This window comes from Syngnathus floridae, chromosome 8, assembly GCF_059516105.1.
Source record: "Syngnathus floridae isolate MCC-2025c chromosome 8, RoL_Sflo_1.0, whole genome shotgun sequence".
In the NCBI taxonomy this organism is placed as follows: domain Eukaryota; kingdom Metazoa; phylum Chordata; class Actinopteri; order Syngnathiformes; family Syngnathidae; genus Syngnathus; species Syngnathus floridae.
In genome coordinates, this window is record NC_142420.1 from 15,273,532 (window position 1) to 15,295,536 (window position 22,005).

Sequence of the window (22,005 nt, forward strand, 5' to 3'; positions counted from 1 at the left end):
GAGAGGCAGAAGGGGATTGCGCAACCCTCACAGATCAGCTGAGATTGTGCAATCCTATGCCATGTGAAGTATAGATGCCAGTAAGAGGGGGGTGAGGGGGGCAGAGAGGCCTATTAAAAAGCCACCGCAGACAACTGCGGGGCTTCTCTCTCCCAAAGAGCATTAATACGTGAAAAAGCCCGCAAGAGTTCCAAGACTCTTTCCAGCCTCAGAAATCTTAGTGTAAGACGCAAGATCGCTTGCCTGGATTAACTTGGATTTACTCAAAGAATTGGACTTGACGACATTTCACAAGGAAATAGGTGAGGGAAACGGATTTTTCCGTGTTTAAGCCGGGGGGAGCACAGCCGTGGGGGCGAACGCCGGTCCCCTCGAAGCCAACCTACACTGCTCAAAAAATTAAAGGAACACTTTGAAAACACATCAGATTTCAATGGTGAATTTTCTTTTTTGGGATATCTATACTGATATGGACAGTTTAATGTCTCAGGAATAAAAGGATTTCACATCTTTTGATGGAAATATGTTTTCAGCCTACAGAGGGCTCAGTATAGACACCCCAAAAATCAAAGTGAAAAAATGATGTGGCAGGCTCGTCTATTTTGCCTAAATTCAAATTCTGCAACTCAAAATTATTTTCAATATTTTGAGTGGCCCCCACGTGCTTGTATGCATGCTTGACAACGTCACGGCATGCGCCGAATGAGACGACGGAGGGTGTCTTGCGGGATGTCCTCCCAGATCTGTCTAAGGCAGGGGTGTCCAAACTACGGCCCGCGGGCCAACTGCGGCCCGCAGCAAATTCTGAAAACATAATTGAATATGGCCCGCACAAGAAGCTTGAGCTCAACTCTGTTGCACTTCTCCGTTTCAACACTAGATGGAGCCCGCCGAACAAACGAAATCAAGCGAAGAAAAACTTTTACCGCTAGTCACCAGAAATGGTTGCACCAAAGAAACGCAAAATCGCGAGTGAGTGTAGAAGATTTCAAACACGGTGGGAAAATGAGTATTTCTTCAAAGAAATCAACGGAAAGTGTGTCTGTTTGATTTATAATGAAGATGTTGCTGTGATAAAAGAGTATAATGTCCGTCGGCACTATGAGACCAAACATCAGAGTTACACATCGTACACCGGTGCTGAACGAGCACAGAAAGTTAAGCAAATGGCAGTTAGCCTGCAAGCTCAACAGCAGTTTTTTTTTTCGTGCCAACAAAACACAGGAAAACTCCACAAGAGCAAGTTATGAAGTCGCTAAACGTATTGCCCAGCACGGCAAACCGTTTTCAGACGGTGATTTCATAAAGCAGTGCCTCATCAAAGTCACAGAAGTAATGTGCCCAGAAAAAGTGCCGGATTTCAACAATGTGAGCTTATCCAGAAACACAGTGGTGCGGAGAATTGAGGACTTGTCAGCGAACGTGAAACTCCAGCTGAGAGACAAGGCTTGTGCTTTTGATTTTTACTCAATAGCATGCGATGAGAGCACAGATGCCACAGACACCGCGCAACTGTTAATTTTTTTGCGAGGAGTAGATGACCATTTTTGCTGTACGGAGGAGCTGCTTGATATGATGAGCCTAAAAGGCACAACGACGGGAAAAGATACTTTTGAAGCTGTGTCAGAGGCAGTTGAAAAGATGGGGCTTAAATGGGAAAAGCTCTGTGGAGTAACAACGGACGGAGCTCCGGCCATGACTGGCGAGCGCAAAGGAATGGCATCGTTGGACTGCGCCAAGGTAAAAGAGAGAGCAGGTGAGGCTGTTAGGATGCACTGTGTAATCCACCAAGAAGCACTGTGTGCCAAGACTGTCCAGCTGGGCGATGTGATGAACACTGTCGTAAAGACTGTAAACGTAATTCGAGCGAGAGGACTGTACCACAGAGAATTTCAGGCTTTCCTATCTGATGTGGATGCTGAATACGGGGATGTACTCTACCAATCTGATGTGCGCTGGCTCAGCCGCGGCTCTGTGCTGCAGCGTTTTTTTTTCGCTGAGATCAGAAATTGACCCGTTTTTAAAATAGAAGGGCTGACCTCTTCATGAGTTAAGTGACCCTCTGTGGCTGGCAGACCTGGCATTTTTAGTTGATCTTACGCATCATCTGAATACACTGAACAAGAACCTCCAAGGCAAAGAACAGCTGGTGCCACACTTGCATGCGCACATGAAAGCCTTCTGCGTAAAGCTCCGCCTGTTTGAGACACAACTACAAGGTTTTAATGCTGCACACTTCTCTGCGCTGTCTGAAATCAAGTCTGCTTTTCCAAACGCCGAACTTTCTGCTAAAAAGGAGAAATATGTGTCTGAGATTTCCTCTCTCATGACGGAATTCAACCAGCGTTTCCAAGATTTTTCTGCCATTGAAAAACAAATCAAGCTGTTCTCGACCCCCTTCCTGGTGGATGCAGAAGAAGTGGAAGAGAGTCTGCAGTTAGAGCTGATTGAAATTCAATGTGATGATTCTCTGAAGAGTCAGCATCAGCTTCTCCCCCTCCCCGAATTCTATCAGAGTTTGGATAATGCCAAGTTTCCTCTGATGAGACGCCACGCAAAAAGAATGATGAGCCTGTTCGGCTCGACATACATATGTGAACAAACATTTTCTCTGTTCAATCAGAACAAAAGCAGACTGAGAACCAGAATAACTGATAGCCATCTCTGTGAAGTCCTTCGTGTCTCAACCACCAAACTTTCTCCTGACATGTCAGCCATCCTTCAATCCAAAGGACAGCATCACTGCTCCCACTGAGTGCAATGTTCTTCACAATACACAGTATTCATGTGTCAGTATGTCACCTCTAGTGTGTGGCCCGGCCCTTTGTTTATTTTTCTGTATTTTGCCCTCACTAAAATAAGTTTGGACACCCCTGGTCTAAGGGCATCAGTGAGCTCCTGTAAAGTCTGAGGAGCAACCTGGCGGCGTCTGATGGACCCAGACGTGTTCTATTGAGTTTAAATCAGGTGATCGTGAGGGCCATTCAATTGTGTCAATTCCTTCATCCTCCAGATACTGTCTGCATACTCTTGCCAGATGAGGCCGGGCATTGTCGTGGATCAGGAGGAACCCAGGACTACAGCACCAGCGTAGGGTCTGACCATGGGTGCAAGGATTTCATCCCAATACCTAATGGCAGTCAGACTGCCATTCTCTAGCCTGTAGAGGTCTGTTCGTCCCTCCATGGAAATGCCTCCCCAGACCATCACTGACCCACCACCGAACCAATCATGCTGAATGATGTTGCAGGCAGCATAGCGCTTTCCTTGGCTTCTCCAGACCCTTTCGTGTCTATCACAGGTGCTCAAGGTAAACCTGGTCTCATCTGTGAAAAGCATAGGGCGCCAGTGGCGGACTTGCCAATTCTGGTGTTCTATGGCAAATGCCAATTGAGCTCCACGGTGCTGAGCAGTGAGCACAGGGCACACTACAGGACGTCGTGCCCTGAGGCCACCCTCGTGAAGTCTGTTTCTGACTGTTTGGGCAGAGACATTCACACCAGTAGCCTGCTAGAGGTCATTCTGTAGGGCTCGGGCAGTGCTCAACCTGTTCCTCCTTGCACAAAGCAGCAGATATCGGTCCTGCTGATGGGATGAGGACCCTCTACGGCCCTGTCCAGCTCTCCTAGAGTAACTGCCTGTCTCCTGGAATCTCCTCCATGCTCTGGAGATTGTACTGGGAGACACATCAAATCTTCTTGCAACAGCACACATGGATGTGCCATCCTGGAGGAGTTGGACAATCTGCGCAACTTCAGGAGGGTTAAGAAATCGCCTCATGCTCCCAGTCGTGATAATGACTCTTGCTAAAGCCAACACTTGTGGAAAAACAGTTAAAAAAGATCAAGACGGAGGAACTTGACATGGCCTCCACCTGAGAAACCAGTCCTGTCTTAGGGACCATCTCATTGTTGCCCCTCTAGGGCACCTGTTGTTAATTCCATCAACACCAAGGCAGCAGAAACTGATTAACAACCCCCTCTACCACATACCTGACTAAAACCTTATCAGAAAAGTGTAATTGAATCCATGCCATACCCTGATAAAAAACTGTTCCTTAATTTTTTTTGAGCAGTGTATTTCCCAAATTTGAATTTTTGAAATAAAAGCGAACTGATCACTCGACTTCATTTCCACCAAAAATAGCATGCAACTCGTAGCTACCTTTTCCTACTTTACTGATTTATGTTTTATAATCAAAAGGACTCCGTGACTGAATGATTTTATTTGTACGGGTATCAGTGAGTGAAATTGTTTAAGTTGTTGGGGGAATTAAGATTTGTAATTCTATTTTATACTTTTTCAACAAATGTGGCTTGTATAATCTTTTAATTCGTTGTGCGTTAATTTGTATGGTATATGCAATCACCTGTTTGTATTAGATTTGACAATTCGATTCGGTTACAGATAATTATTATGGTTTAAAATCGGACCGTGATAAATAAGATTAATGAAGGCGTTTAAATTAGACAAGTCGGATTATTGTTGAATTCAGATCTATTCAATTGTTCGTTGGTTGCGGCCCGTCCTGTACTTGTCGGGCCGCGTTTGAATCTAACTCGGACAATTGACGCATTAAATTGCCTTCAAAATTATTTGAAAGATAATTTAAACCCGTTAAATATTCAATTGTTTAAATATTTACTTCAATTAAGTAATACAACGAATGTGTTTAAATTAGACTAGTCGGATTATTGTTGGATTCAAATCCATTCAATTGTTCGTTGGTTGCGGGCCCGTCCTGTACTTGTCGAGCCGCGTTTGAATCTAACTCAGACAATTGATGCATTAAATTGCCTTCAAAACTATTTGAAGGATAATTTTATTTCGCTTAAATGTTTGATTCGTGTGAAAATATCATTCGTTTAAATAATCAAGTTGTTTGAAGCATTTCAACAGTTAGGAGTTTCTACACAGTTTTAGAATTAATGATTAAGGTATCAAATTTCTTCTCAAATACTATTATTGTCATACTTCCATTAATTCGACCCTTCATCGAATAAAGACGTGTAGACTCGCTACTTCGGCAACAAAGTAGAGCAGACCCATATAAATAGTTACTTCGGCACAACTAGGGCAAGTGTGCGCTAGATCAACGAATCACTTAACAAAGGCCTTAACAAAGACATCTAAAAATATCCGAAATATAACAAAAGCATCAAACAACCGAAGGGAGCCATCATTATGGCGCGGTTATTCTGACGACGTGTCTCAAATTTAAGTTACTCAGCACAAGCGCCGTTTGACTTCAGCGGGATTGGCGTCATAAAGAGATAATATTGATTCTTTTAGAATTAATTTAACTCAGGTGGTCAGAGACGGATGAGTCCCTTCACCCCATCTTACCGAACCCTTTAATGGGAAGCCGGTCACTTTAATTAAAAGTGCAGGTTTGACAGGGTGTCAAGAGCTTTGCCAGCTGTGGTATTGCCTATTTCTACCACACGATTAATATTCTATCTACACCAGGGGTGTCCAAGTCCAGTCCTCGAGGGCCGCATTCCTACGTGTTTTCCAAGTTTCCCTCGTTAAACACACCTGTGCAGGAGCCTGATCATTGAATCAGGTGTGTTTAACGAGGGAAACTTGGAAAACATGGAGGAATGCGGCCCTCGAGGACTGGACTTGGACACCCCTGATCTACACAGTCAATCCCATTTCAAAAATTACAAACATACCCCTGATCCTGACAACAACCAGTGCCGATCACCTGAAGGAACCAGTAGTGAGCTGACAAACCTAAGAGAATATAACAATGAATGAAATGTATAATTACCTAAAAAGAACACAAAAATAACAATTGTATTACTTACTCTTTGTGCCCTAGGCAGAAGGACTGGATGTTGTACGGAGAACAGCGGTGACTCACTCTTATTTTTTCATCCCGGTCAGAGGTGATGATATACTTATCATCAAGTGACACAGTCTGAATGAAAAAATGAGAATATGTGTTACAGACTACTCGCAAGGCTTGAAATATTTGTTTTTTTCTTTGCAAAGCATCTTAGCAGATTAATTCAGTTGAGGAGCAACTTCCTAATTTTGAGGCCCAATTTTTTGCAGATTCATCCGATGGCCCTGAAGCAAAGGTTTTATTAAACAACATGCAAAAATAGATCAAATGAACTATTTTTTATTTTATTTTTATAAAAACAATTGTTTCACATTGCCTGTAGTTATCCTGGCAAGCCAGACCAATGGCGTACTAGCGATTGGTCTGGTGGGGAGTAGCTTTGACACATTTCTGAGGCGGGGCAAAGAGCGGACTTTGCTTTCTTTTTTTTAACTAAATGCTTCCAGTGCTGTTGGCTGATGGGGTTTTAATGACTATAGTTATTTAAAACTGAGTTTAATGTTGAATTAAACTACAGTCTGTCTCATGCGCAATATTGAATGTCATGAGAATGGACTTTGTGATGTTACACAGGAGGGATGCGTCACAGCAAGTAAACAAATTTGATTCCTCTGTTCAATTAGAGCCAAGCTGAGCTATGGTAAATGGCCTTATCAGCAAACCCAGCGATTGGGTCTGGCTTGCCAGGCTAGCATATAGCTGGAATAGCTTTGGAATAGCTTCAGTTCAGTTCAAGCAACTCAGAGGGTAGGACACTCTCTGTTCTGCTCTCAGGAATGAGAGATAACGGCATACAAACACACAGTCATGCAAAATACAGTTTACTAAATACAAACTAGCTCTTTTTGTACAAGGGAAGAGCAAAAGAAGAAAAAAAAAGAAGGACCAGGCAACTTTGGATTTACTCCTCCATCAGATGGGAACAAATAAGACAACTCTGGAGAAAACTCTGGAAACAAATCAGCAGAAAACTATGGCCACTCTAAATGGAATAGAGACTCGATTGATTAGATTTGAAACCAAGATGGAAGAATTGGCATTTCTCAAAGCTGAGAATGCCAAGAAAGACCAGCTCATAAAAATTCTCACAAACAGAGTGGAAGATACCGTCGACCACCAATATCAAATGAATGATGTGATCATCTCTGGGCTCAAGATCTCACCTAGACATCAAAATGGGACCGATGGAGATGAGGTAGAAAATCGATCCGTCAAATGGCAATTGGTGGATTTCCTTACAACAAAAATCGTAGCGCTGGACAAGGCAAATGTGGATTTCTGCCGACTTCTGTGCAAAAGGAGGGCAACTGGAGGTAGGGTGAGTGAAAATGGTGTGAACCAAAATCTATGTTGGAACAATAGTGATTATGTCAATGGCAATTAAATATGTATGTGAATTTGTGACAGTCCAAATCATTTTTTCCTCTATCTGCGACTATGAAAACAAATGGCACACACACCCTACAGAAGTTCTATTTTGAAACAGACAAAATAACCTTGGGCGCAAAGGACTGTTGATATTTGAACACTTGCTACCAGTGAACAAAATCTCTTGTATTACGTTGTTTATTATAAAACTCTTCAACACTGTCGTCAAACACCAACACCGAAATACCTAAACAATATTGTTAAATGGTGAATAATACATATACGAGAGGGAGGTACAGTCTTGAGGGCGCTCCGGGAGCAGATCTCCTAGCAGCAGGAACAGGCACTTCTCCAACAGTATTATAAGCAATGGAACTCCTAAACTGGGTCAGTGAGATTGACCAGACTATCTCCACTCGACGTTGACCCTCATATGGTTTAGTGTTGTCAAAAGAACCGATACTTTCGGTACCAATTCAGTACCAACACGCAAAAAAATATGTCAATACCTGCTTTTTGTGGTACCCGCTACAGAATATTTAACTTTTCACCCGGCATGCTGCAATGTTAGAGAGGACTCCACTGCGCTTGTATGGTTTCTCTGTCTGAAATGTGGAATATAAAATAGTCCTACATTTAGTTATGCCCCAAGAGGAGTACGGTGTTGAGTGATGTACCCGTGCGCTACAGTCAAACACCGCTTCGATTTCCAACAACTTTTGTTAGTTCGTAAAAGAATTTAACATGATCTAATGAACCCGAAAGATTGGTAGATCGTCTCTAGGGTAAATTGTCTACAGTTTAGCGCTATGGCTGCTCAGACCCACCGACGCATACCCAACCAATCAATCACAGCACGCACAGTGCTCCCTTCGTGACCCTCCTGTCCCCTGTTTGTTTGCAGAGTGGAAAGAAATCGACAATGCATCAGAGTTGGTCCCGGAATCGATCAGGTTTGAGAATGTCTGAGCAAAATTTCAATTCCTTCTTAGCAGCATGATAGAAGCACGAACGAAAAAGGCTCGTTAGAGAACGTGACTATGGTGTTGAAACCTTCCAAATGATGTGGAAACATTCTTGCTTAGTTATCTAAAATGCTCCACTGGTATCTGTTTCCACAACCTTGTAAAACAAAGCGCTAAGACCCTCTTCACTGATCAACCAGTTTGCAGGAGATGACCCTCGAAACCTGTTCACTCTCACCCCCACCCTGCTTTCACTCAATAAATATTCCCTTTTAGGGTTTTCCAGGTTATCTTTATCATAGGATTATGTTGGAATGCAACAGGTAATAAATACCTTACCTTGTCCTCCTTATCACAAGGTCGTAAAACATCCCCTGAGATGTTTAGACTAGAGGACAAGGGCTTTCTATTCAGCCCACTCATACCCCCACTCTGTTTCTCTTAATAAATATCCTCTTGCAGGAAGGAGAGTCCAGAGCTCTATTCGAACATCGCTGTACGCACAGCGACGAAAGGACTCTCCACCTGCAGGTGTCTAAAAGGACTTACTTGTCTCCCGTGTGGTTCTTGCAAAATAAGTTGGAGTAACCAAATCTCTAACATTTTGGTGCTGAAACCCGGGATCCCTCATACCCGCTATCTGGCTGACGAAGGAGGACGTGCTGCATTGTCGACAAGCCAGCGTCCATTAGGAGGACCTGGAGGAGAAAGTCCTGGGAAGAGAATTCTTCGCTGGGCCAGCATCTTAGGTCTGCCTTCGTCTGACAGAGGTGGATTGACGGGACCCGGCAGTGCAACGAACCAGGGGCCAAGTAAGTTAAAGGCCTGAAGTTGTGTTGTGTTGTTAAACGCGTAACACGTAGAGGTGCACGAGAGCCAGCTTGGGTTCAAGTCCCAGTGGAATGAACAGGCTAAGAAAAGCAGAGCTTCTTTTTCGTTCATCGAAGAAGTGTGTAGACTCTTCTTTGTCTGTTTTTCCCAGCTGAGGGATCTGGCTTGGGTTAGAGTCCCAGTGGAAGGAACGTGCTAAGAAACACGGAGCTTCTTTTTTGTTAATCAAAGAAGGGCGTAGATTTTTCCTTGTATGTTTTTCCAAGCCAAAGAACAGCTTGGGTTCAAGTCCCAGTGGAAGAAACGGGCTAAGAAAAACAGGGCTTCTTTTTCTTAATTGAAGAAGGGCGTAGATTTTTTCGTTTGTCCGTTTTTCCAAAGCTGTTTGGGATAGTTTTACACCCATCCCTGGATAGGCCTAAAAAAGCGCTGGAGTTTGTGTGATTGAGTGTGTGACTGGTAGGATAAATTGACTAAAAAGCAGTTCTAGCGTTGATCCACGGCAATAATACAGGCTAGTAATTTGTTGAAAGGTCAATTTAAACCTGCATTGAGGATCCTCAAAGAAAAAATTTGAAAAAAATTGTAAAACCTTAAACTACTAAAATTAAGATGGGAAATAAGAACGGTAAATCTCTTGCTCTGCTCTTTTTTGAGATGAGAAGTTCATGGCAAGTAGATATCTTAATTGTATGCAATACATGCTGAAGTGAAAGAATATGTATGGAATACAAGGAAATTTGAAATGTGGAAGAAGTGGTAGAAGTGCTAGAGTGTGGTTGAAATCTTCACAAAGAGATGAGAACGAATTCAAGAGACAAAAGCTAGAAAGATGAAAACTGATGAGGTCATAAGTGTTCGTCAGACCAGGACACAATAAGGCCCCTGTGAGCGGGTGCAAGCCGCGGCTCAAGCGAGGGGCAAGAGGAGTTTAATAATAATAATAATAATAATAATAATAATAATAATAATAATAATAAGTTGGCAAATTACAAATGACTAGAGATCAAATTGTGTTACACTAAAGTTAAAATATGCAAATCAAGTGGTAAAGAAATACGGCTTGCTTCTAGAAGATATATAAATAAAATTAGAATGTGCTGTCCTCGTGTGCATGGGAGGGACCAGCTCATGATCGACCACAGGAAATGGCCAGCCTGTGACGAATCATTGTTGCCGAGACCTGTCTTCCGCACGCGAGAGCTGTGCATGTGTGTGCCTATGTGTTAAATTGATGAAGATCAGCTAAACTTTTAGTATAAAGAAATTTGCTAGACTGTTGTCTATTCAATTTACACCGCAGAACAGAAACAATTTGACAGAAAAAAATGAGAGGAAAAGAGAGAAGTCTGTTTGCGAGCAGAAACTAATCCAAACTAGTGCATGTTAAGTGTCGAGCCCACATGAGAAATTCGAAGAAAAAAACGACAGAACATGCTTTCAGGAATTGGAAGAAGCTAAATTGTGAATTTAAGATTTTGCAATGCTACATTTAATAGGAATAATTGATTGGTTTTGTTATAAGATTATACAAAATTCTAAATGCAAGCTAAATCTGAAAGATTGAGTTCTTCAAATTTAAAAACAAAGAAAAAATTCAGATTAATTTGCCAGTTGTTTGTTTCAGTTAAGTTTTTTTTGAATTGGTGGATTGTTCTACCAGGAAACATGAGTTGAAAATGATATATGAATGTTGTGTGGTGAGCTTGGATGAATTGGGACCAATGTGATAGGAAGACTCCTTTTTGGAGACTGTGTGAGATGCATATGATGAGCATTGATGAATGATTGCCTGAATGAGAGGTTGAATGGTTGAAGTCGTTGGCGACCACTATAGAAAATTAGTAGAGCGACTTTGATGAGTGATTTTGAGCAGGTTGAATGCTTAAAAGAAAACGTAGCTTTTGGATTGATAATTAACTAGAGAAAAAACTGGAGAACCAGTAACACATGTAGAAGATGTGTGAACTGAGAAATTGAGAAGCGTTTTGGAAAGAAAGTCAAATTAAATGATGATGGAATCGTATGTAGTAAAGAACGCATTCTCCCAAAAAGTTTGTCAAGGTGTGAAGCATGGGCGTTGCCAAGCCTCAAAAGGAGGGAGTGAGTAGGACAGATAGTGGAAGATAGTAATAATACAACACTTTATGACAATGAATTTTCGAATACATTTGGTGTTATACTGTGGTAAATTTTTTGTTCTGGTGTAGATAGGTTAGCAACACGAGAGATTTAGAGGTTCAAAAGAAAGACAGTTAAAAGAAAATGATTTGGACAATTGCAGGCTAACAGGAACATGAGAACGATAAGAACTACGAGGTGGGATCCAATTTCATTGGGGAGATTGAGAATTCACAGCACCATACTCTAAGTCACATTTTTGAGCAAGCATGACAATAACATGTGAGAGGTCAAGACATACAGATCAGGGCTTGATGTGGAACGCAGACCTCGATGAGTTGATTTTCAATAATGATACTGAAGACAACATACTGTCCGATTAAATTGGAACTATAGATAAAATGTAGCTCAAAAAAAAATAGGATGAGTTGCAGGATTTACGATATAAAAACGAGACCGCTGTTATTAGAAGAATTTGAAGTTTGGTAAACAAATGTTACCAGCAAATTGATGGAAGCAGCTACATTTGGAGATAGTCTTACAAGTTTGACGTCCCAGCCTGTCATTCTCAGTGTCAGGGTCCCTGAAACCTAATCCGAGACTTCGCCTGCAGCCGTGAACAACTACAAAATGGTGCCTGGCTCTGAAGCACCTTTGACCTTTGGCGAAGGACAAGAAAAGACTGCTTTTGTGCTTGGAGGAGGACAAGTACACTCCGGAGGACAGACAACATCCTCGGGGACGAGAAAAGACAGTGAAAAGCGGAGGAACTCACAATGATGAAAATTGACTCATTTGAACAATGGACTCATTCAAGAGTGATGGATGGGGTCGCTCTGAAGCAACAACAAAAGAACACCAACTTGAGAGGGTGAAGTGCGGCAAAAAGATATGGACTTGGAGTGTCCGACAACCAAATCGCACTCCTTGCTACGGCGTTACCAAATTTGGTGAAGCTTGGTTCAAAGTGGAAGGGAGGTTCATTGTGCACTGAGTTTGACAGAACTGAGCAGATTTGATAAATAAATAAATAAAAATTTGAAAAATACGTAGGGCTACAGAGAAAAGCATTATAATCAGAGATTGAACGGATTTGGATAAAACAAATAGGCTAAAACGGTAGGAAACAAGAGCAAGATCTGATATTTTGGCTCATCAAGCTTAAAACGTAGAGGTCGAGTTATATAAATTTTAGAACAGGACATTTGGTAGTCAGGAGGAAGCTAGGTTGCTCAATGTACCTACTCAATACAATAGTAAGGTTTTTTGTACCACAGTGGAGGTTGGATGGTCAGAAAGTTAGGTACGTTCAATTTTTGACATTCACACAATCATGCATAGGAGTCACACGGCGACAGTTAACAAGTCGATGACTGCAATAGGGGTCACCTACGACTGCACCGACATGAAAAAGTAGAAGCGAGAGAGCAGAGTATGGGATTATATGCTAAAACGTCTGCTCTACAGTTACCAATAGGAGATTCTATCAAAAGAAGCTACATGAGAGATGGATTAGAATCCCTATGTCTGTCTGTGTGTGTGTGTGTGTGTGTGTGTGTGTGTGTGTGTGTGTGTGTGTGTGTGTGTGTGTGTGTGTGTGTGTGTGTGTGTGTGTTCGTTCACACCCTGTGTGGGTGCGAGCGTGTGAGGAGAAAGAAGGCATGGGTAAGACAATTTTTTTTTAAACCAGGAGGCAATAAATGGGAACGCCCCTGTCATAAATAGTTTTTGGTTAAAGGGAATCATTAGGAGGTGTTCAAACTCTTCCCACAAACACTCCTATTTGCCAGTTAAATGGGCACGACAATTGACTACGAGAGTTGCAAACAACAGATGAAGAGCAGTCCTTGGCAGATTATATGATCAGGACGCTCAAACTGTGTCAAAGACAAATTTACTGCCGCTTGATCTTTCCTCCTCACAGGTCGACAACCCCATCAATCCAGGAGACTGGGTCTACATCGAGGTCATCAAAAGAAGGAACTGGGCCAGCCACGACGGGAGGGGTGTTATGTGTATTCGAAACTCCCCTCTTCCTCCACACTAGGTCGCTTGGAGGCCAGAGCAATGAATGTCACTGAAGCGAAACGTATGGCATCCATGGGAGGAGTTGGATATCAACGCCGAGCAGTCACAATCAGTGATGCCGACCCATCCCACTCTGGACTTGCAGACGGTGCCTATGATGAACACTTCTGGGCAAATCTCAATGTGACTGTTAGAGGATGAACAATACCACAAGTGGCCTACACGGAGAGACCAGCTGGAGTGAATTACACATGTTACATCCAAGGTAGCAGGACCCACAAATGCATTAACGACGACTGCTCTCCAGGAGGAAACTGGATGGGAGCTTTGGACATCACCGCTGTGTGCCAGGATGAGAGAGCCGTTTTCAACGTGTAAGGGCTCTACTACCAACATGGCTGCACCATCGGACGGGACCTACTTCATCCAGAAGTTCAGAGGCACTGCCTCACCTGCATCCTATGAGTGCACGTGCCTGTTCAGAACGGATTGTGGTTTTGTGGTCACAAGAGTTGTCCGATGCTGCCTGCCAACTGGACACGAGTGTGTGCGCCAGTGTGTGTGACAGACCTCACCTACAGACTAGAACATCATCAGCTGATGAGAACACGAGCACATATACAACTTCTTAGACGTGACAGATGTGATAATGATAATGAGACGTGGATTGCGTAGATGCTGTTCTGTTGAGCATGTTTTACGGAAACTTGTTGATTTGACCATCAAATATGCTTCGCAAGTAATGGATACACTGATGTACTGTTTCTTTGTTTTTCTTTTTATTTTTTATTGATAGCATTCTGGTCGCCTTAGGCAAAGGGACTGTGTAAGAATTTTCCTGCTAATAACGTCTGGCCAGCAGGTTTTTTGCTTACACAATAAGTTTGATCTGGGGTATTAAGGTAATGCCTCATCTTCACTGGAAAGTGTTGCTATCATTGTTTGTTGTTTTTTATTTTTCCTATTCTTCTTTCTTCATTATACATATATATGTGTTTTTTTACTTGTCTTTGTTGTTTGAGGTGGCATAATCATATGATAAAACAGGAGGGAGATGTTAGGGTTTTCCAGGTTATCTTTATCATAGGATTATGTTGCAATGCAACAGGTAATAAATACCTTACCTTGTCCTCATCACAAGGTCGTAAAACATCCCCTGAGATGTTTAGACTAGAGGACAAGGGCTTTCTATTCAGCCCACTCATACCCCCACTCTGTTTCTCTTAATAAATATCCTCTTGCAGGAAGGAGAGTCCAGAGCTCTATTCGAACATCGCTGTACGCACAGCGACGAAAGGACTCTCCACCTGCAGGTGTCTAAAAGGACTTACTTGTCTCCCGTGTGGTTCTTGCAAAATAAGTTGGAGTGAGCAAATCTCTAACACCTTGCAAGAGGCGTAAGTCAGACTGCTTTCAAGCACCTCTGTAGCACACAGGGTATCGATGACTTTCTCCGCTTACAAGCGTAAAATGGTCAAACTGTCTCACGTGTGGTTCTTGCACAAAAGGTAGAGTGGGCAAAACTCAAACTGAGACTGAGTAAACATGAATAAGGGCACATACTCAGCAAATATTTAGCTTAAAGCATACATGACTGCAGAATAAATGTAAGTATACAGCCTGTGGTTCCATAGACTGCTTAGAATAGAGCCATTATTTTTCTTGCTTGTCCTTCAAATGCAGCATTTTTTGTCATATACCATATTTTCCACACCATAAGTTGCACTTATAAGCCTTTCATTTTCTCAAAAACCAAAGGTGAGCCTTTTATATGGAGCGAATTCTAAAATCTGTAAATGTTGTGTGGCTGTCGTGTTTAGTGTGCAGTGAGAGTCCAATATGTAGATGTAATCTGTTGACCCGATGAACCAATCAGAGGACATTACGTTGTACATAAAATATGTAGACCAGGGAGGTAAACCAATCAGAGAACTGCACGTAGTACGTAGAGTACATACCTTCGCTGCCACTGATGAATAAACACTATCGGTTTGTGCAAAGGAAACGGCATTAAGACCGTCTAATACGGCATCAACAGACATGCTTACGAGGCATATGTAGAGCTTTCTGAAAATCCGGGACCATTGCAGAGGAGCAGCGTGACGACGAGACAATGACGAGAGGAAACATGGCATGTTTAATGGCGAACTTGCCCAACTGTTTAATTCGGATACAGAAAATGAGAACTTTGATTAATTTGCGTATAAAAATTGATTAACAATGATGTGAGTACAGTACAGTACATGGTTAAATAGTAGAACTAGTACAACTGAACTCATACAACCGAACTCATTGTATTGCTTTCGTGACTTTTTAAATTTTTTTCCCACCGTAAGTCATGACATGCATGTGCCCTGTAAAGCGGTGCGCCCGATGCGTGGATTAAGTACAGAAGAGCTCCCGCAATTGAGTCTGCGCCTTATAACCCGAAGCACCTTATGTTGCGGAAAATATAGTAAAAATGTTTTCTTTCTAAAGAAAAACAAAATGTTGTCCCATCAATCAGTGTTCAGTAGCACAGGAACTGCTGCATTATTGTGTTTTCTTGAGGTTCTCAAAAATGAAGCTCTTAATATCAAAAAGAAAGAAACATACTGGTTAATAATATCCCACGTGTGGCACTAGTAACTGCCAATTGTATTTTTGAAAGATTAGCATTTACTTTGACAGCAAAATGATTTTAACATAGGAGAAAAGAGGTGGGTTTCCCATTTGTTAGAACATGAGTCTTAAGAGTTGTAACTTGTGGACGTTTTTGAGTACTGTCCAGTAGGGGTTGTAAAGACAGATGTATTTAATCGATACGCCTGCCATGCTGGGCGCTATACACCAACACAACAAAATTTTTATCAGTTACCAATTCATTGAATCGTTATAATAAGCAAAATAACTATCCTTAAAATTCCAATACCCTTATGTTTTTCTGAATGATCTACTATTGTTTTTTGCTCCTACACGAGAGGACGCGTAGTGCCGGAGAGTATGAGCATGGAACAGCGATTATGGCGGCGAGAGAAAATAGACACAATACAAGACTGCTGTCGTGTCTAGCTCTTGGTAAGAATCAACAATCACGTGCCTTGCAACCTTATTTATTGCAAAATTCGACCAGAACTCTTCTCATGCTAAAAATGGTTTACTGTTACATACAACTGTTATTTACACAGAATTGCAGCAAAAGGGCAATTTAATGTGAAAGTATACAAATTAAATACTTGAATATATATATTTCTTGGTTACGCAAAGGAGATTGTTGAATATTGTTGAGATATATGAAACACTTTATCAAAAGGGTTGTTTTGAGGTTTTAATGCAAAATAGAACCAGTTTATTCTGATTAGGTAAATTAGTGGATAAAAACTTGTTTGTTCTGTTGCCCTTTATTTATGCTAGAATGCTAAGAATGTCATTTTTTTTTACATTTTTGAAATCAGTAAAGCTTCGTTACTTTTAAAATAAAATTTGATGAAAATTTGATGAGACCTGCAGCTTATCTTTTATCCACTTACTTTCAGCTTTGAAAAACTCCTGTTTAGCTGCGTGAGTTCTGTCCTTAAACCAAGGCTTGTCTAACTATTGGCTGTACAGTTTTTAAAAGATCCACTGAATCAAGATCAGTGATCCAGCGTTTATCGCGGGAGATGCTTTCCAGAACCACCCGTGATAACCGAAAATTCGCAAAATAGCAACGGTATATGTATTTATTTACGGATTTTTACACTATTGTATTGGATCATATCGCAGATTATGTTTCTTGTTGGCAGCTACGGGGCATAGGTGTAGTGCAGGTTTATTTATCTTTAAAAGAAAGTGTAGTTTACCTGTCTAACAATGCAAAGTGTACACTTTCAGGATTAGCACAATACACTAACCCGGGGGTGATCAAACCAAAGAGTCACGGTTGCGCATGAATCTCTTGTTGCTTTGTGGTCCTATACACAATATTAAGACTTTGTAAACCCTCCCCCACACTTTTGCGCTACATAAACCTTTGCCACTCCCTTAATAATGAAAAGGGAGCAACAGCAATGTCTAAATATTCTATATCAATGTATACAAACTTAGTTGCTCTATCAGAGCACAGACACGGCACACACAGCTTGGTAACTTTTCCATTACACATAAGGCAGAGCTCATTAACGTACAGTAGATAAGACATTCTTATGAGGATATGTTTTTCCTTCTTTTCACCTCCCTTTTCTTCCCTTCCGTATTCCGGCTCGCGGAGAGTATTAAACCTTCTCATCTGGAGTCTGACGTTGTTTTCACCTGCTGAAGTGTATTGTGTACTGACTGCCGTGAGACAACCCAAGATCTTGCAAATAAAGAACCGACTATTACTCCACATCTTTGTTTTCCTTGCTTAACGACCCCAACGCGATGTCCAGTTAAGCGGTTTTAAGACTTCCGTGGGGGAGAGCTTCTTCTGCGGTCTGGAGGCCCAGGGTCCCACCTTTAGAAGGTAAGAAGGCTTTTCCCTTCATAAACTGTGGCCTCCGTACCGTAGAGCAGGGTTCCCAACCCCTGGTCCGTGGGCCACTTGGTACTAGACCGCCAAGCCGCACAGGGAAAAAAAAAAAAAAAACGTTTTTCTTTTTTTTTTTTTTTTTTATCAACGATCAATTCATTCGTGTTAAGACGCTCGTCCCGGTCACGTGAAATGTTTTCCCAGTCGAGTGGTGCCACGCTCGGGAATCATTTGGTGATCTAACCCCCCAATTCCAACCCTTAATGCTGAGTGCCAAGCAGGGAGGCAATGGGTCCCATTTTTATAGTCTTTGGTATGACCCGGCCGGGTTTTGAACCCACAACCTTCCAGTCTCAGTGGCGGACACTCTACCACTAGGCCACTGAGCTGGTTTTAGACTACTGTAATCATCATAATTCCATGGCTGTGCTTATTTTATTAGTTGACAAGCTGATTAGCTTATCAGTAGTTGATACGATTAATCATGCATCCCTGAGTTTAATCATAAATTGTAAACCTCTGACCCATCATTGTGAGTTGTACTCACGGGTTGGTTTGGCGAATAATAATAATAATAATAATTCATTCAAGTTATATAGCTCTTTTCAAGGACCAAAAGACGCTTACAGGGAAACAAGGTGAGGACGTACGGGGGGGGGACGGGAGCGAGACAGTAGGATAAAGTTAGAACAGGACACCGGTTATGGGCAGGGGAGGTCGTAGGCTTGGGAAAAGAGGTATGTTTTTAGACGGTACTTAAATATGGGGAATAAGGGTGAGTCACAGACAGATTGAGGGAAAGAGTTCCAGAGTCGGGGTGCTGTGGGGGAGAAGGCTCTGTCACAGAAGGATTTGAGTTTGGATTTTGGGACTGTCAGTAGTGGAGGATCGGAGGGGACAGGTAGGGCGATGGGGGATGAGGAGGTCAGATAGGTATGGGAGGGCCAGGTGGTGAAGGTCTTGTAAGGTGAGGAGGAGTATCAGAATCACCTTTATTGGCCAAGTTTGTGCATGCCAAAGAAGGAATTTGACTCAGCCTCTGTACAACATTTAAGTGACTAACAACAATTAGGTGACTAACATTTAAGTGGCAAGAACAGGATGTTATTGCCCAGTGATGTCTCTGAGACTCTATGAGTGGTGTGAGTTCATCAGAGTATCTTGAAGATGATGCGCTGTTTGATGGGGAGCCATGGAAAGAGTGGAGAATGGGAGTGATGTGTTCACGGGATCGGGTGTTGGTAAGGAGGCGGGCAGCAGAGTTGTGGACTAATTGAAATTTATGGAGTGAGTGAGCAATGATGCCAGTGAGAAGGGAGTTGCAATAGTCAAGCCGGGAGGAGATGAAGGCATGGATGAGGGATTCAGCGGCAGGGAGAGAGAGGCAGTGCCGGATTTTGGCGATGCGGCAGAGGTGGAAGTAGGAGGTCTTGACAACGGAGCTAACATGTGGGTGGAAGGAGAAGGTGGGGTCTAGGATAAAGCTGAGGTTGTGTGCCAGAGGGGAGGGAGTGATGATCAAGGAGTCAATGGTGAGTGAGATGGGTCCAGTTTTATTGAGGGAGGATTTAGTGCCTATGAGGAGGAGCTCTGTTTTGTCACGGTTGAGTTTGAGGAAATTGTGGGTCTGCCATGTTTTTATTGACACGATGCAGGTTTCAAGGTGGGTGAGGGGAGGGTTTCGGGTGGGTGTGGTGTGTATGTAGATCTGGGTGTCATCAGCTTAACAGTGGAAGTCCAGGTTGAGTGTGTGGACGACATAACCAAGGGGGAAGAGGTAGCAGATGAATAGGAGGGGGCCGGGAACTGAGCCTTGAGGAACCCCCTGTGTGACTTGGGAGAAGATGGATGAGTGGCCGGAGAGAGAGACGAACTGGTACTTGTTGGTGAGGTAGGAGGTAAGCCAGTCGAGTGCAGTGCCCTCAACAGTTGGCGCAGCCTTTGAAGAAGGATGGTGTGGTTCACAGTGCCAAAGGCTGCGCTAAGGTCGACTAGTAGCGGGATGCTGAGGGCACCGGAGTCTGCGGAAATAAGGAGATCATTGGTGACTTTAACAAGAGCGGGTTCGTTGCTGAGAATTGGGCGGAATCAGGACTGGAAGTGTTTGTAGAGGTTGTTGGACTGGAGATGGGTGTGGAGTTGGGCGGAGACAATGTGTTGCAGGGTTTTGGAGATAGGACGGTAGTTGGAGAGGTTGACTGGGTCCAGGGTAGGCTTTTTGAGGATGGGGAAGACGGTGGCAAGTTTATAGACAGTGGGAAAGGGGCCGAGGGATAGAGACTGATTAAAAAAGGTGTTGAGGTAAGGGAGGAGAACAGGGAGGCAGGCCTTAGTTAGGTTTGTTGGAAGGGGGTTGAGAGAGCAGGTGGTTGTCTTAGATGTGGTGATGATGGCCGGATGTGGGAGGAGTCGACAGGGGAGAAGGCAGCGAGAGGGTTTCAGTAAAGGACGGGAGGTCAGGAAGGGGGAGCAGGAGAGGTGGGGGAGGGGAGGGTGGGGGAGTTACTGATGTTGGCTGTTAGAGAACTGTTGATTTCGGTGATTTTGCTCTTAAAGCTGACAAGGAAAGAGATATAGAGGTCGGGTGAGGAGGGTGGGCTGGTGGCCGGTGGCTGGAGCAATTTGTTGACGGTGGAAAACAGAATACGGGGGTTCCAGTTGGTGCCGTTATTGAGGGATGAGAAGTGAGCGGATTTGGCAGCAAGAAGAGCATCACGGTAGGAGATATGTTGTTTGAAGGCTTCAGCATGGACGGTGAGATGGGTTCTTTTGTAGAGGCATTCAAGTTGACAGCCAGTTTGCTTCATGGAGCGGAGTTCCGGGGTGTACGAGGGTGCAGAGTTGGTGAATGAGACAGAGGAAGATTTCCAGGGGGCTAGGGAGTCAAGGGAGTCAGAGAGGACGTAGTTGAGCATGATGGCGAGGTCATCAGGGAAAGAGGGGGTGGGGTAAGAGGGAAGGGCATGGTATATGGGCTGGCAGCGAGTGAGTGGGTTTACTGTCTTGATGTTGTGGGAGGTGATGGTGCGTTTTGTGGGATTATGAGGAAAGGGTAGAGGGGCGGAGAAGACGATGCAGAGATGATCAGACTGTGGGAAGGCGAGAGGCCAGTGGTTGGATAGGAGTGGGACGGAACAGCAGCAGACTATGTCCCGGGTGTGAGCTTTGGTGTGGATTGGGAAGTTGATGTGCTGGGTGAGATGGAAGCAATCCAGAAGAGAGAGGAAGTCGGACGCCAGTGGTCGATGTGAATGTTAAAGTCACCGGTGAGTAGGAGGCGGGAGGAGACAGAGTGAGGTGAGGAGTTTTAAGAGTTCAGAAAGAAAAGACGGGTGTGACTTGGGGGACGGTAGATGAGAACAGCGGTAGTATACTGTATTGGCCCGAATATAAGACGACCCTGATTATAAGACGACCCCCTCATTTTCAAGACTGAAGTTTGAAAAAAGACTTCAGTATTGGAAGAGAGGGGTTCGTCTTATAATCAGGGTCGTCTTGAAAAAACTATGAAAAAATACTTTTTGAACACCAAATTTAATTTTAATATAGAAAATAATTACAGTACATCTGAAACAAATGATTATAATATATTCGAGAGAAAAAGCATGTTATTTTGCCTCATTCAAATCATGCAAAAACTATCACATCTTAATATCTGAACATTTAAATATGTAAACTAAAGTGCAATCACATTTGTAAATGAATGGCTTCTGGTTTTTGAAATGTATATAAACCAATCTACTGTGATGAAACAACAAAATTGCAATAACTGCATTAACCATCAAAGTAAAGTCTAACTGTAACTGTAGTCTTAAAACAAATCTGAATCAGAAAAAAACATTGCAATAAAATAATGCAAACTGCTACCGCTATTTGACAGGGGTTTGCTTTGGCCTGGGGAGTTAAGTTCAGCATTCACTTTGAAGATATCTGGGGCCATCTAGCATTGTGACTGGGTATAATGTCTAGACCCCAAATGTAAGACGACCCCCACTTTTTCAGTCTTACTTCAATGCAAAAAACACCATCTTATATTCGGGCCAATACAGTAAGGCAGAAGGCGAGATTTTCAAAGGATGAAATAGATGGGAGGTTGAGGTTCAGTTCAGTCGGTAGGGACTGGTTATGGAGGACAGCAATACCACAACCTCGCCCAGGTAGCCAGGGTTTGTCGATGTAATTGTAGTTGGAGGGAGTGGCTTGGTTGAGAGTGAAGAAATCCAGTTATTGTCCAGTAGCAATTAAAAAAATTATTTGTTGGAGAGGGAGCAACAGTTCAGCAGTGCGAAGAAGATGGATGGAGGAGCGGGGGGGTGGAGGTTGTTGAGGTTGGCAGTACGGGAGGTGGGGGTGACAGGGGGTGGGCAGGA

The 22,005-nt window shown here is 43.0% G+C and overlaps 2 protein-coding genes and 1 pseudogene across 6 annotated transcripts in view; 1 reads left to right on the forward strand and 2 right to left on the reverse strand.

Moving 5' to 3' along the window:
- The window catches only part of wdr4 (WD repeat domain 4), a 99,606-nt gene that overhangs the window by 45,607 nt on the left and 31,994 nt on the right, over nt 1-22,005 (reverse strand). For 2 of the 3 annotated variants that reach the window (XM_088383355.1, XM_088383357.1), the window contains exons 5-6: nt 5,814-5,926; nt 5,679-5,739 (exon numbers count right to left, since the gene is read on the reverse strand). The exons of the other annotated variant lie outside the window; for it this stretch is intronic. In XM_088383355.1, coding sequence (XP_088239481.1) covers nt 5,679-5,739; nt 5,814-5,926 — 174 coding nt within the window. The remainder of the gene's footprint in view (nt 1-5,678; nt 5,740-5,813; nt 5,927-22,005) is intronic. 3 annotated transcript variants of the gene reach the window in all.
- On the forward strand, nt 5,611-14,493 carry LOC148394677 (uncharacterized). Of its 3 annotated transcripts, none has more exons than XM_088383360.1 (5): nt 5,612-7,172; nt 8,127-8,175; nt 8,650-8,718; nt 8,841-8,999; nt 13,064-14,493. In XM_088383360.1, exons 1-5 carry the CDS (start codon nt 6,771-6,773, stop codon nt 13,366-13,368), a joined length of 984 nt encoding a protein of 327 aa, XP_088239486.1. In that variant the 5' UTR covers nt 5,612-6,770; the 3' UTR covers nt 13,369-14,493. The 3 variants fall into 3 exon arrangements, with proteins under 3 accessions (XP_088239485.1, XP_088239486.1, XP_088239487.1); XM_088383361.1 differs by having other exon boundaries at nt 5,614-7,167; XM_088383359.1 differs by having other exon boundaries at nt 5,611-7,167; nt 8,650-8,999.
- On the reverse strand, nt 12,661-21,042 carry LOC148394678 (uncharacterized; annotated as a pseudogene).

Bases quoted from the DNA above. Each gene is read 5' to 3' on its own strand.
- LOC148394677 (XM_088383359.1), top strand. From the start codon at position 6,771: ATGGGAACAAATAAGACAACTCTGGAGAAAACTCTGGAAACAAATCAG. The intron at 8,176-8,649 runs GTTTGAGAATGT...ATCCTCTTGCAG, and splicing joins TTGGTCCCGGAATCGATCAG to GAAGGAGAGTCCAGAGCTCT. The intron at 9,000-13,063 runs GTAAGTTAAAGG...TCCTCCTCACAG, and splicing joins TGCAACGAACCAGGGGCCAA to GTCGACAACCCCATCAATCC.